The following is an 18,820-nucleotide window of genomic DNA, read 5'->3' on the forward strand; positions in this document are numbered from 1 at the left end:
TTCCATGTTGTACGAGTCACTTAGATTTTACAAATACGTGTGCCGGGCTGTGAACAGCTCACGTATTTGTAAAATCTAAGTGACTTGTACAACATGGAATTCATATAAAACGGAAAAATCAACAGTGTTATAGGGGGGGTCAACTGTAGTCTGAACTTCAATTAAGATAAATTTTGTTTCTTTTTTAAAAAAAATCTTATAAAATCATCAAAATAATTTGTTCATGTAAAACTGGACAATCTGGAACTTTTTTTTTTTTTTTGCCAATTCTTAACAGTCGAATCTGCTCTCCGTCAATTACACTTATGAGTTTACTCCAAATTATGATTTCCAAATAATCATCCACTTTCACATGGAAATGGATTAAATCTTATATCATGCTCCTGTGTGATTTTGGAATTTCAATCTGGAATTCAATTCAAAAGCTTTGCTTTTCCTATTGCTATTTATCTTTACTCCTGACAATATACAAGAACGATTCAAATGAGTAGATAAAATACTTATGTTTTTAAATACAAGAGAGTAAGCATCCGGTAAAAAATGCAAATACACGGTTCACAAAAATTATTTGCAAAAACACAAAGAATCTTTTGCTTGCGCATATAGGACCACCTAGAAATTTGAAGCTGTGATAAATGAATAAAAACCTCGTCTTATATGCGAGTAAATATAATAATTTCAAATTTCAGTTTTATAATTCAAAATTAAATGTACTTTTTGTATTCACCAATTCAGTTTACTATTGAATTTCAAAATCTCAAAGTTAAAATTTAGAAGCTATATTGTGAGATTTGAAGGGAATAATTTAATAATTAAATTATTTAGTTATATTTTAATACAATGACAAGAAAGGATTGAGTCAAAGATCAAGTAAAGAAAAAATGATAAAGTGGAAAAACCCCACACACATCCCATTTCTTAATAGATAAGACCGATTGAATCTCTCTCCAATTTAACAATTATTACTAAGGTTGTAACCCAAACACTGACCTTAGTCACTACTGGCAATTAATTTAGTATCAATTTAATTATCAGTTTTATGAGGTAAAATGAGTAACATTACCGGATAGAAGAGAGTAATAAATTTGTCGAAACGTTCTATTTCTGACAATTAACATAAACAACACCTGGACACAAATTTAACTTAGACAGGATTGCATCAGACCTTCCCCCAATAGGACCCACTCTGGGACAAGTATAAAAAGGGGGTTGCACTTGCACCTCAGGGCAATCATCAAAAGGAAGTCTCCAGTGCAATTGTCATAAGGAAGCCTTCAGGCCTGTAGAGTTACAACTCTATTCGGACCTCTCCTCATATACCACATCAAAGGACCGCTGGGAGCAATCACCATAAGCAAACATTCGGCCATGGACCACCATGGACTAACAGTAGACCGCATAAAAGAGCTCCAGACACCCATACCTACATTGCCAGATTTACCTCCATCTAGATGTCTCCTCCCCTTCTTAGAAGAATCTAACTATCTTGAAAGAGTCAACTCTGAGGTATTTATTAGAGTTATGTGTAACTCTCTCTCTTTGCCTAGATTTTAACACACCTGCATATTGGGCTGCCTACCAAAGGTTTGTCGTGCAAGTTATATCTTTGTAGCTTATAACGTGTATGATTCCATATTTAGCCATAACTTTGTAACCTTATGTATCCTAGTTTTAAGTTTGATATTAAGTTTGTTGTTTTGTTGAAACCTGTCTATTATTCGACCTACCGACTTACTCATCTCCCTCCCACTCGATTGAAAGCCCTCCTACCTTGACAACGTGAACGAGTTGCTGGTAAGCAGGGTCAAACGAGTTTGCAGCTCTCTGTGTCCCCTCAGTTCTCACAATATTAAAGATTTGTCAGAATACATTATTATGTATTTGTGCCAATTGTTAAATGACTAATGTGTCAGAAGCCTGATGAGTAATTAAAAAAAATTTAATCCAAAATGAATCACAGTTTACAAAAAAATAAAATAACTGTGTTTTTTTTTTTTAAATCTTGGTCTCTGATTTAATATGGATATTAGAGAAAAAAAAGACGTGAGATTTCACTAGTCATATGTTTTATAACTGAATTTTTTCATTATATTATTTTGTTTTGAATTCTTACAAAAGTATGAAATTGCAAAAAAAATTAACATGCCATATTATTTTTAGACAATTTAAATCAAGAATAAGCTAATCTGTAATACAAAAATTAAATTGTCTATAGTGGTGAAATAAGTAACTATTCAAATTTTAAAAATTAAATCTGGAATTAATGCAACATAAATAACAATTCAACTTCATTTGTGATTTAATTCAACATTGTAAACATTACCATTATAGATTAATTTAATTTAATAATAAAATAATGCTGGTAACAATTATTGATGCCATCTTGCTAATAAATCAAAAAAAGAACTGAACAAACTTTGAATATTTTTGAATAAAAAAAACTTAAAAAATTGAAACTACATCAGAAGAACATTTTTAACAGCTTGAATTTATTCTAAAAATTATAAATCAAATTACATTTTATAGTTAATCTTGTGATGAGATTCAATTTTTAATCTTTTTATTCAAAAATTTTCAAATTTTGTTCTATTTACTGTAGTTGTAGTTAGTTCCATTCTTTTGATTTGAAAAACAATTATTTTTTGTACTTAATAAACAATTCTCAAACTGATTAATTAATATTTTTAACACAAATGATTTCATGCTATTTACATTTTATGTAAAATTTAAAGTTAAACTTAATTGTAACTTATTATCTAATCTTCCATTTGTAAATAAATTTAGAATTTATTTNAAAAGCTCCAGTGGTGGGGCAGAGGGTTCTGGTTCATCATCCACAGCATTTGGAGGTGGAGTGACTGATTAAAAATTGATTAAATAAGTTAACTTTTTTTAAAACATAAAAAAAAATCTTCTTCAAATATTAATCGATTTGATTTTATTACTATTATTCCTTTCGACAAACTGTCAAAAAGCAAGAAGAAAAAAAAATAATGGAAATATTTAAAAATTGTGCAGTACACTTATTATAATTTTATATCTTTCTCAGTGAAGTTATGAAAAATTCAGGAGGCAGATGTTTATACTCTTTTCTTTATTCATACACATCGCTGTTAAATATGGCACCTTTCATATAAACACATCTGCTCTCTAACCATTTAAAATTGACGAATGTCCAATTTTTATAATATAATAGATTTTTTTCTCTTGATTATTTAATATAATGTAGACTAAATTATATAGAAAAAATATACACAAATATAAAATTTGAATTCATTATAAATTATTTAGATCTTGGTATTTAATTTGAAGTATTGATTTTTTTTTCCTTTAAAAAAAATCCAATATTGATTCACTTGTTAAGAAAATGTTAATATAAGAATATATCTAGTTCATTTAATTTTATATTTAATAATTTTATTATTTTTCAAATAATTATTCATTAAAATTTAAAAATCACACACAGTATAATTAAGTGTTTTATATTTTAAAAAATTTTAAACTTATTATATACAGGCTTAATTTATAGATTTATAAAAGCTTCATATTAGTAAAAAAATAATTAATTATTTAAAATTTAATTTAAAAAAAAACAAGCGATAAAACTCTTATTTGGCTCCTTTACTTCCTGCTTCACAGCACGACACTCCTCTCTCTTTTCTACACTTGTACAGTACTTGTACGTATGATGAGTAGAATATTTAATAAAGGAGAAAAATAAAATATTTTATAACGAAACTACAATAAAAACTTTACAAAAACGTGTATAAAAAATTTAATTTTTCTAACGTAAAAAAAAAATTGATTTAAAATATTTCTACTTGGTACGTTTATTTATTTAATTTTTTTTACGTAATATAAATCTCAATTTCTAACGAGAAATCGTTTAAAATAAAAAAGAATTTTACAGGATGAGTAAAATCTTCTTCCTTTGCCGCAAACGCTGTATACAAATATTTACAGTACAGTTTGACCCGTTTCTAAACTGCTATTTAGTAGAATCAAATAGAATGTGGAAAAAATCTAAAATTATTCATCTAATTCGGTCAATGATGCCGGTACAACGACTCGACAAAAAAGCATTTTAAAAACTTTATCCTCGCAGATCATTTTTGGCAACGACGCTTTAATAAGCTGCCAAGATTTTTAGGTGAATCCAAGAAGAAGAAAAATTTTTTTTTAATCTAATTTTAAGATTACATTTATCGTAGGAAATTACATTAATTTTAGCAGGAATTAGAGTGAAGAAACAACTTATTTTTCGCTGTCAAATGAGTAATTAGTCGCGGGTTTCTTTTCCCTTTTCTTTCGGGAAAGAGTAAAAAATGAATAAAAATAGGTTACTTACTCCTTGTACTGAGCCTTCTTTTATAAGAATTAGGAAGGGGTTCTCGACTAGTTTGCCTTTTATAAACAGATCTATCGCGACTACTTTGTCTCCTGTAACTGGTGCTTGCCATCTCTAGCCCTTAGTGTCCGTAGAGTCCCGTGACATATGCAGTTGCGGCTATTTTTACCTTACTGTTCCAATGGCGGGGGTGAAGTAGAACATGCAGGTGGTACGTTACACTTTCTCAATAACGCAATTGTACTACGAATAAAGCACTGCGTGTATTATAATATAACGTGTGCGATATTACGAATTTTGCCAAAGATTTTTCTGCATCTTACTGCATTGACTTACAACATGCTCTGAATATCATTTACATTTTTGTATAAACAGATACCCGTTATATATAAACTGTATAAAAACTTTGGGTTAAAAGTAATCATTTATTTAAAATTTTATTAATTTATAACTGTGTAAATATTTTGAAATTTTTAAAAAAATATATTTAGAAATTTTGTAAATCTATAAACTATAAGGCAACTTGTAGTTATGCAACCGAAAATGCTTAAAATATCGTATAACAATTACAAAGATATATAAATATTTTCACTTAACAGTTGAAAACATTTACGATTATAATATATATTTATATCTTTAAGTTTTCACTGCTTAAATTGCACAACTTAAAATATAAAAAATTATCGTCGCGTTATCGATTTAAGTATCTCTTCAGCTGTCAACTCGACTTTGAGTATATACAGCGCTATACGAAATCGACGTTTATAAAAATTTTAGGTATTATTCAGTCAAAGGCTACTATAATTTAATTCATACTTTTATTTGCGAGCAATTTGACGTTTTGTACAATTTATATACAAGTTAGAATGAACATCTATCCCTCCAGAACTAAGAAATTGTAATTACTGAGGAAAGGAAGGTGGAAGCCCTGAAAGAGAATTGACTCTAATGGATATTAATTTTTATAAATTTAATTATATTTAAATGCAGAAATGTATAAATTAATTTATATAATAAAATATGTTTTATGTCTACCTTTAATTTATTTGTATTCACAGGATAATTTCCATAATTGTATTATAATCTATTCCTGAGGGAACTACACACTAGATATAATAAATGCAATCTATGAGATAACGATGAAGTCAAGGAAAAAGTAAATACTATTTTTGAACAGTTGTCATAATTAAAGAGAATTAAAATTAAACTCTAATTAATAAATGATAAAAAATAATCTGTATTGAAATTCCTTTAGTTTTTTTACATTTTATTAATTAATACAGTAAATATAATAGAATGGAACACAAAGATATAAAAGAAATTAGTCGTCTTTCAAAGTACAATAATTATCAAGTATCAAGTACAATAATTAAAATTATACATTTTTTCAGTATTAAGGTATTTTATATATTATCAATACTAAGTACCAAATACTTAGTACTAAGTACTTAGATTATTGTAGATTATCAGAATCTCATATTTCAATTTTCATTTATTTAGAACGTGTTCTCAGTAAAGGAGCAACAAAAAAAAAATCAATGTTCATCAATAAAATTGCAATCTTACACTATACTAGCGATGACTACACATCAATAACCGTTGTAACTTAATGAGGCCTAGGCAAATTTGAATTAAGGGCCACATGTACAGTGTTTACTTCAGACATGTTTCTTCGAGGAAATTTTTTTTGGGAAAATATTTTCTTATAAAAGTTTTTCATTTGGAGCTCCCTATTAGTGAGGCTCCAGGCAATTGCTCCTTTGTCCGTAGAATAAAGAATCACCTGTGAACACTAAATATATTATTGGAATTGAAACCATTATACGATCCTATAGTGGTTACCAAGTTTTATTATAATTTAATATCACTTTTATTAATTCGTGAAACACAATATTTGAATTTAATAAACAAAATCAATTGTCTTATTCTGAATGTTATGATAATAAGCTGTAGTCTAATTTTCTAATAAAATTTTCATTATTTTTTTTTTCCTAAAACATTTTTAGTATGATTACGTAAAATAAGTGAAAGAAGTTTCGAAAGTACAGTATATATATTATATATGTATATATTATTTTAAATGGTATGGTTTGATAGTTTTACTAAGAATTTGATGATTCATGAACGATTTCACTGAATAATTTAAGTGTAACACCTCTTCTGCTTATTATCAGATAAAAATTTATCGATAGCAAGAAAAAATGTTTCATTTTAAAAAAATTTTACTTCAAGACATATATAATTATATAAACTATTATTGTTCATTATATAGCAAATATTCGAATATTGTATACAAACATTTACACACGCAAATATTTCACAAAATTAAACACTACAGTATAGTATTTCTATAACATAATAACGGTTTCATGCATGTACATGATTAGTTTTGATGTATTATTTTTCTGCTCGTGTATGTTAAGTCAACCAGACGGATGTAAAACTTTAGAAAATCGATGCTTACTATCAATAATTGACACAACGGATAAACACACCCGAAAAGTCTGACTCACAAAATCGTCTCGACGTAACAGTTACAAACTGGGAAATTAAGAATATTTTCAAAAAACTTTTTCACAGTTTCTTAATTTCCGGAACTTTTCAGGGGGGGAACCATACAGACAGGACAGAGATTAATGGTAAAGTACTAAAGACATGAAAAAATATAATAAATTAACTTTGAAGTGTAATATATTGTAACTGAAATATGATAATATATACTTTTATAAGAAAAACACGAGTTATAATTTATAATGTTAAATACTCTCAAACGAAGGATAAAATTAACATTAATATCCTTAGATTCATTCCTTAATAAACTTTAATAAATTAATGTTTGATTGGTTTTGGTTAACTAAAATATTTTTATGAAAAAATAAATACATTTTAAAATTTTAATAGACTACAGTAAAAAATAATCTATTTATTTTACTTTTTTAAAGTGGGGAGTCGGCAGAAAAATACTGTACACGACTCCCGACTCAGCATCCCTGTTAATCCTCCAAGTAACACGCCAGTAATTGATTCTGCCCAATATATTATACCAGGATATGGTATACAGCTGGTATAATATAGTATGCGTGATGATTCATGGTTCGCGGGATATGTTATCTTGGTAAAATTATAGTAAAATTCCTCTCTTTTATCCTTTACAATATTTTTATCCTTTCCTCTCTATTGAGAACTTTTGGTGCGTATTTTCTACCCATTTCCCCTTTCGACAGGCACGTAATGGGAATGACCTGGCCAATCTAGTAAAGATTGGAATGGTGAAGAACGACATACATATATAAAAAAATCTGAAGATATATCTGGATCGAACCAGTCCTCCAGGTCACAGATCTACGCTTTCGATTAGTCGGTTATCCATTTTGGTTTGGTTTATTTGTTTACGCGATACGTGGGCGATCTTCCGGGAGGACTTTCTACAGGAAACTGTCCCCTATTTAAGTGATACTAACGTGGAGAAATCCAGAAAACTCCACGACCAATTGCATGGCCGAGTGGTTTTATCCATTCGGCCATTCGCTGATGTGACATCGTATCAGAACAGACGAATGACTGAATTGACTCTGCTCTTTCTCAATACAGTTAAGATGGCAGATTATTATATGCACATAATAAAAATACCTTCATGACGTTTCTGTGACGACGCGTTGTGGTACGTTAATACTGAAACTTGTGGTCGTCATATTTTTAACTGTCACGACACGAATTTCAAATTTGCCAGAACGCGTTGTAGCTCTTTATAAGCGGCTAGGGCGCAAAATTTCTTATGTGACTGTGTTTGTAAAGATATAACGTCTTTTTAATGGTATTTCCCCCTTCATTTATTTATAAGCTTAACATTTATAAGAGATTCGCATGAATCAAGTGAAATTTCTTCGTGTATTTCGAAGTTTGATAGATTCTTAGAGATTTTTACATTCGTTAATTATTATTTTTATGGTTGTGGTATAAATGTGATACTTAATTAATAGTGATGCCAAGTATTGTGTTGAACCGATGTCAAAACTTAGCTGATAAAAACAACAGATATATCAAGTTTTTTACATTGTTACTGTATCTGCATTTTAAAAACTTATTTAAGTATTATAAGAGCCAAACTGAAGTTACAGTATAAAAAGAAGTAAAAAATGTTCGAAAAGAAATAAAAAATTAAGCAGCAGTAAATAAACACAGTATATATTTGTATGAGTTAGATCTTTTCTACAAGAATTTTATATCTTATGCATCATAATACTTCAGTGAAATTTTATTTATCGACATAAACCACTTGTACTTTCAGGCACTTGTCTCATTGTTTCACAAGTTCTCAAAAGCCTGCATCAAAGGATTTTGGCTGCATCCGTCAAACCTGCAACGTCTTCGTTATCTTCAAAATGGTGACCACCCAGACGACTTTTCGGGAGCCCAAAAAGATGGAAATCAGTGGGAATGAAGAAGGGGTAAAGGTTGGATGTTCCAAGCATTCCCAACTAAAGATTTTAAACAGAAGCCGTTGAAAACCTTGCATTAGTCTGGTCATGTGAAGGCCCAATGTCCGCCTTCACATGGCCAGACAATTGCCATTGTCATTCAGGAGAATGACTCATTATCTATGATGCTCGTTCTCCACTTTTGAATTACTGGATACAATTATACACGGCATTTTTTGCAATAACTTACACTTTTCTCTTATAAGTGAATTGTCTGTTTTATTAATATTTCTATTACTATAAATTCTGATAATAATAATATCAAATACACATTGAATTTTATTTATTTATGACAGTTCTGAATCATCAATCAATATGTCCTTTTCATTTTATTGTACGAACAAATTATTTTTCCTTACTCTTACCTATCTTACTGGATAGAACTATCATAACAGAAGCCTTTCGTTTTAAGTAAAATGCTGAAAACAATCTTATTTAGTCATTCAGAAATAATAAATCAGATTCCTATTAGTTTTATACATTTTTCTTAAAATTTTGTAATTTTTCATAATGAATTAATTAAATTGTGTTCTATTTTATTTTTGCTTGTAGTGCTTCAACATATTTTATCATTTCTTATACAAGTATTTCATAGAGTATCAAAAATATTGTTTGAAATTCATAAATTTTTATTCAATATTCAAAGCAAAACTTTATATTCATTTATTCAATAAGATACAAAAATTTATTTCCACGAGATAATTATTCAATTAAAATATTCCTCAGAATAAGAATAGAGGGACAAGATGACAAACACATTGGGCAAGTTGACATATGATTTAAAAAATAAAGACAAATGCAAATTATTTTTACATTTGAAACAATGTTCCCAGGCATCATCCATGTTTTTATTTTAAATGATAAATTTAAAACAAAAAAAAAAACAGAGTGCAGATACACATAGGACATTTATTTAGTCTACTAGAGTAAATCGCAAGTGAATATTCTGAATATATCTTTACAAGTTTTTCTATTTCACTACTATTTTATGATTAAGTCATTGCAAGTAGGACAGTCAATGCTTATGAAGAAAGTAGAAATGTCATTTGATGTGTGGAATTGGCAGAATAAATGCTAATAAATAAGAAAGAGAATTTACAAAAAAGTGGATTCGTGAGTGGATCGGTGGAAGCAAAACACTGGGGCTTCTAACCTTGTTTTTAAAAGAATCGAGAATGGCAGAGGATACACTGCCTAGAGAAATATTCTATGCTTAAACAAAAAGTTATGTCTTTTCTTTTCTATTACATTCTTTTCAATTCAGATTTGAAGATTTGACAAGCTAGCAAGCCATTAATGTACAGTACACCCTTTTATCTCTCCCACAACATTGCTTAATAGGTACTGTCATCTAGCAGGCAAGTGATACAGGTCAGTTTAAAATGTTGTCTCTTATCACACCATTCACTATATACAGAAATAGAGAGCTGTGGTGTGATTGTTTTAAATGAAAGGATGAAAACTATCATAAATCCTTAATAAAATGTTGGAAGTGCATTCATGAATTATTCCAACATCTGACAATGATGCAAAATATGTTCAAACAAGGGCAAATAATATCATAAAGTACTCAACAAATCACTATACATATAACTAACATCTAATCCTTGCCGAGAAATATAATTTATTTCAAACAAACGTTTTCAGCCTGATTCACAGGCCATCTTCAGGTTGAGAACTCAAATTTGAATTCAAATTTGGTTGGCTAATAAACAAAACAAAAAATAAAATAATCTTATAATTGTTTGAATAATAGTCAAGATGAAAACTATATATAAGTTTATCACAAGTAATTAATTGATTGTTCTGTCTTAAGTTATCTTTTACAGGATACTAAAATATGAAGAGAGATGAATGCAATTAATAAGAGAGAAGAGACCATACAATTGGTGGAAATAATGCCACTGATTAAATGTAATATATTGCAATCCACAAAACCTTTTTATAACAGTGTCGTCTCCATAACAAACCACCAGAACACCAGAGTAATCAGACAGGCGTTTCGTATTGATTACATCCATCATCTGGAGGCCTGGGAGATTTATAAAGCCAACATTGGGGGCACCTGCATCAACTTTAAAGATGGAGAAACGATCATGCAGAAGTAAAGGAACTTGTTTGAAAAATTTGAACGGAGACAAGTGGAGGGGTGAAACACAATACACTCAATTATTTACATTCGGGCGTCATTGTTCCAACGGTCAAGGGGAGACATCATTTAGTCACCACCTGAAGCAGACCTCGGTGGAGGTCAAAAACGTTTGTGAAGTTTGTTACGGAGACAACACTGTCATAAAAAGGTTTCGTGGATTGTTATTACTCAATGCAGTGTTAAGTTATTAGAAATCATTTTAAGTAATATATTGGGTTGGAATACTAAAATCCCAAATCTATTTCTCTTCTGTCTTTTACTAAACATGATCTCTTAGTTGAAAAAAATCTAATACTGGTAAATTATGTTTTGTAGTTAATAAGCAATTCTTGAATTAATTAATGTCTTTATCACAGTAACTCCTGTTCACCAACAGTGTTTCAAATCAAGAATCATATACCATATTTACTTGAATATTAGACGACCTTGCATATAGGACGAGGTGTGACTTTAAAGATCAAAATAAAGAAAAATTAGATTTATTAATATAATTCTAATTTTATTTCGTTTAATCACATGTAAAATATCAAATGAATGTAAATGCACACATTGTCCTGCAAAAATAACTAGCATTTTAAAAACTTTAAAAAAAATCTTGTAAAATCGACAACATAATTTGTTCATGTAAAGCTGGACAATTGGGAACCTTTTTTTTTTTTTTTTTACAAGTTCTTAACAGTCGAATCCATTCTCTGTCAGTTACACTTATGAGATTCTTTGAATTCTGATTTCCAAGTAATCATCTGTTTTCTTGTGGGAATGGATTAAAACATATATTGTGCTCCCGTGTGATTTTGGAATTTCAATCTGGAATTCAATTCAAAAGCTTTGCTTTTCCTATTGCTATTTATCTTTACTCCTGACAATATACAAGAACGATTCAAATGAGTAGATAAAATACTTATGTTTTTAAATACAAGAGAGTAAGCATCCGGTAAAAAATGCAAATACACGGTTCACAAAAATTATTTGCAAAAACACAAAGAATCTTTTGCTTGCGCATATAGGACCACCTAGAAATTTGAAGCTGTGATAAATGAATAAAAACCTCGTCTTATATGCGAGTAAATATAATAATTTCAAATTTCAGTTTTATAATTCAAAATTAAATGTACTTTTTGTATTCACCAATTCAGTTTACTATTGAATTTCAAAATCTCAAAGTTAAAATTTAGAAGCTATATTGTGAGATTTGAAGGGAATAATTTAATAATTAAATTATTTAGTTATATTTTAATACAATGACAAGAAAGGATTGAGTCAAAGATCAAGTAAAGAAAAAATGATGAAGTGGAAAAACCCCACACACATCCCATTTCTTAATAGATAAGACCGATCGAATCTCTCTCCAATTTAACAATTATTACTAAGGTTGTAACCCAAACACTGACCTTAGTCACTACTGGCAATTAATTTAGTATCAATTTAATTATCAGTTTTATGAGGTAAAATGAGTAACATTACCGGATAGAAGAGAGTAATAAATTTGTCGAAACGTTCTATTTCTGACAATTAACATAAACAACACCTGGACACAAATTTAACTTAGACAGGATTGCATCAGACCTTCCCCCAATAGGACCCACTCTGGGACAAGTATAAAAAGGGGGTTGCACTTGCACCTCAGGGCAATCATCAAAAGGAAGTCTCCAGTGCAATTGTCATAAGGAAGCCTTCAGGCCTGTAGAGTTACAACTCTATTCAGACCTCTCCTCATATACCACATCAAAGGACCGCTGGGAGCAATCACCATAAGCAAACATTCGGCCATGAACCACCATGGACTAACAGTACCGCATAAAAGAGCTCCAGACACCCATACCTACATTGCCAGATTTACCTCCATCTAGATGTCTCCTCCCCTTCTTAGAAGAATCTAACTATCTTGAAAGGGTCAACTCTGAGGTATTTATTAGAGTTATGTGTAACTCTCTCTCTTTGCCTAGATTTTAACACACCTGCATATTGGGCTGCCTACCAAAGGTTTGTCGTGCAAGTTATATCTTTGTAGCTTATAACGTGTATGATTCCATATTTAGCCATAACTTTGTAACCTTATGTATCCTAGTTTTAAGTTTGATATTAAGTTTGTTGTTTTGTTGAAACCTGTCTATTATTCGACCTACCGACTTACTCATCTCCCTCCCACTCGATTGAAAGCCCTCCTACCTTGACAACGTGAACGAGTTGCTGGTAAGCAGGGTCAAACGAGTTTGCAGCTCTCTGTGTCCCCTCAGTTCTCACAATATTAAAGATTTGTCAGAATACATTATTATGTATTTGTGCCAATTGTTAAATGACTAATGTGTCAGAAGCCTGATGAGGAATTAAAAAAAATTTAATCCAAAATGAATCACAGTTTACAAAAAAATAAAATAACTGTGTTTTTTTTTTTTAAATCTTGGTCTCTGATTTAATATGGATATTAGAGAAAAAAAAGACGTGAGATTTCACTAGTCATATGTTTTATAACTGAATTTTTTCATTATATTATTTTGTTTTGAATTCTTACAAAAGTATGAAATTGCAAAAAAAATTAACATGCCATATTATTTTTAGACAATTTAAATCAAGAATAAGCTAATCTGTAATACAAAAATTAAATTGTCTATAGTGGTGAAATAAGTAACTATTCAAATTTTAAAAATTAAATCTGGAATTAATGCAACATAAATAACAATTCAACTTCATTTGTGATTTAATTCAACATTGTAAACATTACCATTATAGATTAATTTAATTTAATAATAAAATAATGCTGGTAACAATTATTGATGCCATCTTGCTAATAAATCAAAAAAAGAACTGAACAAACTTTGAATATTTTTGAATAAAAAAAACTTAAAAAATTGAAACTACATCACAAGAACATTTTTAACAGCTTGAATTTATTCTAAAAATTATAAATCAAATTATATTTTATAGTTAATCTTGTGATGAGATTCAATTTTTAATCTTTTTATTCAAAAATTTTCAAATTTTGTTCTATTTACTGTAGTTGTAGTTAGTTCCATTCTTTTGATTTGAAAAACAATTATTTTTTGTACTTAATAAACAATTCTCAAACTGATTAATTAATATTTTTAACACAAATGATTTCATGCTATTTACATTTTATGTAAAATTTAAAGTTAAACTTAATTGTAACTTATTATCTAATCTTCCATTTGTAAATAAATTTAGAATTTATTTTCTGAACCAGTAAAATGTTAAAAATAATTAAATTTAAAAATCACTCAAAATGTATGCTGTTATAAATAATCAAACAATTTAATAATTTATTAAATTTGTGCTGGAAAGTGAAAAGGTTGTTTGCATTGAATTGTTTGATTATTTTCTTTTTCAGTTTAAATTTCTTTTTTGTGTTATGAATAATACTTTACCTACAATATGTATTCATTTGTGTATTATGCTGTAGTTAAAATATATTAAAATCTGATTTTATACAAATTAAATTTAAATATTGATGAAATTTTTCTAATAAAATATAAAATTTTCTTTTCAATTATGTTAGTAAGAAATCATTAATATTTCAATATACACAAAAATCAAAGAGAATTATATCTAAAATAAAATGTGATAGAATATTTGTTATTGAAAAATATATTATTTTGTATGCAAATGAATAAACTAAATATATATATAAAAATGTAATAAAATCTACTATATATATTTTATTTTGACTAACTTACATTCTGATGAATGTTTTGAACTTTGAAAGGTAGAAGTATCATGGTTGATGTTCTTCTGATTACTAGAATGTAAATTCCAAGAATATTCATTATCGAGTGGAAGAGGTGGAGCTGATGGTACAGCTACTGGAATTTTTTGGCACAACTGGTCATCAAAGTTATTGCTATTATTTGAAAAGAAGACATAAATGAACTTGATTAACAGATACTAAAATACTTTAAAATATGATAAGCAGTTTTAATAATATTTATTTTAAATTTTAATAATAATTTTTTAAATATTTAATTATTCTGATATTTATTAGAAGAATAATTAAAATCAAACATAAAATTGGTATGCTGTTATTAAATTTTAAAAAATACCTAAAATTAACTTGATATGTGCCAACAAATAATGCAGCAACAATTTATCATAATGGGCTACAGGAGCTGTTGACCCATATGAATGTCACTCCTGAACACAACATATAAGGCATAATTGCCTCTTCTGGACAATGGCATACTGAAATTGGCTGTTGAAGACTAGAAACCTGTTGTCTGGTCTGATGAGTCAAAGTTTACCTTGGTTCATGCTGATGAAAGATTCAGAGTCTGACACAAACTCCATAAAGTTATGGAACCATTATATCACATTGGAATGGTTCACGTAAATGGCAAAGATTAGTCTGGGATGTTTTCATGACATATCTGACAAAAATCTTCAATGGTGTGTGATATACAACCATCTTGGCAAATAATTGTGGGTATCATACACTTAGGCAGCACAGGATTCTTTCAGCAAGACAATGCATTCTCATTGATCCCATGTTATCTCAACATGGCTGGAAGAAGTTGTCTATGCCCTCATGGCCTCCACAGTCTTCCAACCTTAATCCCACTGAACATCTTTAAGATGAAATGGAATGAAGTATCTAAGTTTAAGACTCTGAACATCTTTCTTGAAAATCTATAGAACATGTTGAGGGCTAGAGGAACATTGATTCACAAAGCTACAGACATCTCATGGAGTGAATCCAAAGACACATCATTGCAGTGATCTGGGTAAAAGGAAGTTCAGTAAGATAATAGATCAATATCTCAAATTCAATTTTCTATCAGTATGTAGTTAGTTATGTGGTCCATTCCATACAAGTCAACCTCTCATATGTAGCCATTTGTGCAAGTCTAGGCATACAGTTATTTCAAATGCAATTTCTTTGCCATATGGAACCATTTTCTTCATTCTGTTTCCAAGAATGCTATCATTATTGTCACTAACCAATAAAATATAACTTTTCTAGCATAATAAAAGATTTGGATGACTTGTGACTTTTTGGCAACTTGCAGACCAGGTGATTCAATAAGAGTTGCGGGATTTGAATTTGGCACCATTTTTATTGGAATGCTGCAGAGATATAGCCTACTTTGTATACATAGCTATGTTCTATTGGTGTTGAAAATTCAAGCTGGAGTGCTGCACAGTTCAAAAAAGTTTTGACACTGAATTTCTCAACAAAATCATTTTCACTTGAATGGTCTTGTTAATAAGCAAAATTGTTGAATCTGTAGCACTGAAAGTACTCATGCCACTGAGGAAAAACATATGCATTTGCAGAAAGTGACAGTTTGATATGGCATGTAGATCAGAGGTGTTATTGGGCTGTACTTTTTTGAAAACAAGCTGAAAATGCAGTCACAGTGAGTAGTGAATGATATTGTAACATGATTACCAACTTTTGATGACATGTGAACACCATAAGTTCCAGCACAAATTCTTTAATTTATATCATTTTTGATGTTATTCAAAAGCCTTCATCAGACTGCATTACTTTTAACATCATAATGTTCACAGAATGTCTTTGATACTGGAAATTAATTAATTTAACTTGCTAAATCAAACTATTAATAACACAAAAATTTTTGACAAATAGTAACTTTGTCATTAACAAAACACTAATGTAGAAACTTCTTTTAAGAAATAAACTAAAGAATATCTTGAATTTTGAATAAACATCCTTCTCGTAAGTTGTTGCAAATTCTGTAATACTTTATGTTGAAATAAAGGTTATAAATGACAGCCTCTGTTTTGTGTCTACCTCCCTTATGTAACCACTTAATTTTCCCTGAAATGGTACAAATGAGAGGTTTTACTATATTAGCTGAAACTGATTTTGAATGATCCACATATACTTGTGTCCATATATGTTCAGATACACAAAATGTAAAAAAATTGAAATTATTCACATTTACTGATATTCTCAGGAAAGAAAATACAGGAAAAAGTCAAGATGAGAATGATTAAGCTGATTCTTTGAAAAGAGTTGAAATCCATAAGCTGAAACAAACTGATTATAATGAATTTTGCAACAACAATCAACATATTTGATATATTTCAATGCATTTAAATGTTTTATACAATATATCCATAATTTAGAATTATGTTGAAAACATTAATAGTACATTAAATGAATATTTCAATTTTCAAACAAGTCAGTTACTGTACAGTCAAACCCATTTAATGTCCCATTCTGCTTATTGTCAGAAATTTTTATACCAACCCAGCCAACTCCAAAAGTAAATGATAGATTTTTCTCCAGTTAATGTCACTCTCGTCTATTAGCAGAAGTCAATTAATGTCACTCTCGTCTATTAGCACAAGTCAGTTAACGTCAAGATATTTGTATGCACAGAGAATTTAAATATTCCATTTAATATCACAAAATTTTCAGCTATAAACAACTCAGCAAAGCGTTATCAGTGATGTCTACCAACATTTTTTTAAATATTAATTTTTTAATTTTTAACAAACTGTCAAATTTATATCTTTTAAACAGATATTTTGAATAGTTTATAAGTGTGAAATCTAATAGTTTTCTTTTCCAAAATACAGTTTTTGAGAGAACTGGCAATTTTCAGTTGTAACATGATTACAATGTATATTTGTTCAGTCATTTTTATCAAGTATAATTCTCTGTAAGGATTTATCATATTGTATAAGTCTCACTGTAATAAAAAAAAAGGCACCTAATAAAAATTGTAACCTATAAATTCCCATTGTTACCTGAATGTCCTTCCCTAATCTTGAGAATGAAGTTAGTTAGATAAAAACAGACCAGATATGAAAAACTTAGGGGTAGGAGGCCCTGATTAACTATATATGAACTTCTGGCATAAACCAGCTGTCATGTTATTTCAATTTAAAAATTTTTCCTGAAAGGAGTTAGATAGATGACCAGCATAACTCAACTGCTAGCAAGAAAAATATGATGTACAGGGCAAGCAAGACACTACTAATTTGAGGTGGAGAGCATATGTTTTAAGTTGAATAAATTAAAAATATGATTAAAAATTGCAGCCTGGCATTGTGAAAATGTCACAATAAATAATTGTTTTGATTTTTTTTACTTTATTTGATTTTATGGTTACAGTATTTGTAATACATTTTGTGCTTGATAATAATAATCTTAACTGTTTTGTTGTGCATTTAATGTGTGAAATGTAGGTCATATATAATAGGTATACATGTACTGGTGCAATTAAAGCTTTTTTCATAAAATCTCAAGCTCTTCTATTGGACTCCTCAATGTCTATTCTGCTTAATGTCATCACATTCTGAGAGTCCAATAGATGAGGTTTCACTCTATTTGTAAGAAATTAACTCCTAACATAATACAGATATTATGTTAAAAAACTTAATTTAATTTTTTTTGTAACTTAATTAAGATCTCTAACTAAATATTACAATCAATGCAATTACCAAGAAAAATATAATTGTGAACTTAAGAAAACCACACACTAATGATCCAGATGGAAAAACAGGTGTTTTTATCCATCTGGAAGTTTAATCTATCTGTGATGTTTTCTCTGAAAACATTAAAGCTCATTAATAAAATGTTCAGAGTTCCTAATGAGGTTAATTATTCAATATTTTTCTAAAACTATTATTATTATTTTATATACATATTATTGTATACATTTTTAATTTTNGATGGAGTTAAATTGAAGTTTCACAGTATAGGCACTCTATTCATTTATAAGCAATAGGGCTATATATTAATAATAGATATCCTTTGGAAAAAAATGAAAATGACATGCTTTGCATACACATAAATGAAGACGTAGAATCTCACACAAGAAACAAATGTATGTTGTATGATAACAAACAAAACAT

General features: G+C 29.0%; 1 protein-coding gene across 1 annotated transcript in view; it reads right to left on the minus strand.

Annotated features, from left to right (window-relative positions):
- Positions 1-18,820, minus strand: part of LOC111623765 (protein SSUH2 homolog) — a 48,394-nt gene that overhangs the window by 26,143 nt on the left and 3,431 nt on the right. Inside the window, exon 2 of the mRNA XM_023366461.1 lies at positions 14,671-14,834. Coding sequence (XP_023222229.1) covers positions 14,671-14,834 — 164 coding nt within the window. The remainder of the gene's footprint in view (positions 1-14,670; positions 14,835-18,820) is intronic.

The sequence above is a fragment of the Centruroides sculpturatus genome, unplaced genomic scaffold (genome assembly GCF_000671375.1).
Source record: "Centruroides sculpturatus isolate CEXI.00-Female unplaced genomic scaffold, Cexi_2.0 scaffold120, whole genome shotgun sequence".
Lineage (NCBI taxonomy): Eukaryota > Metazoa > Arthropoda > Arachnida > Scorpiones > Buthidae > Centruroides > Centruroides sculpturatus.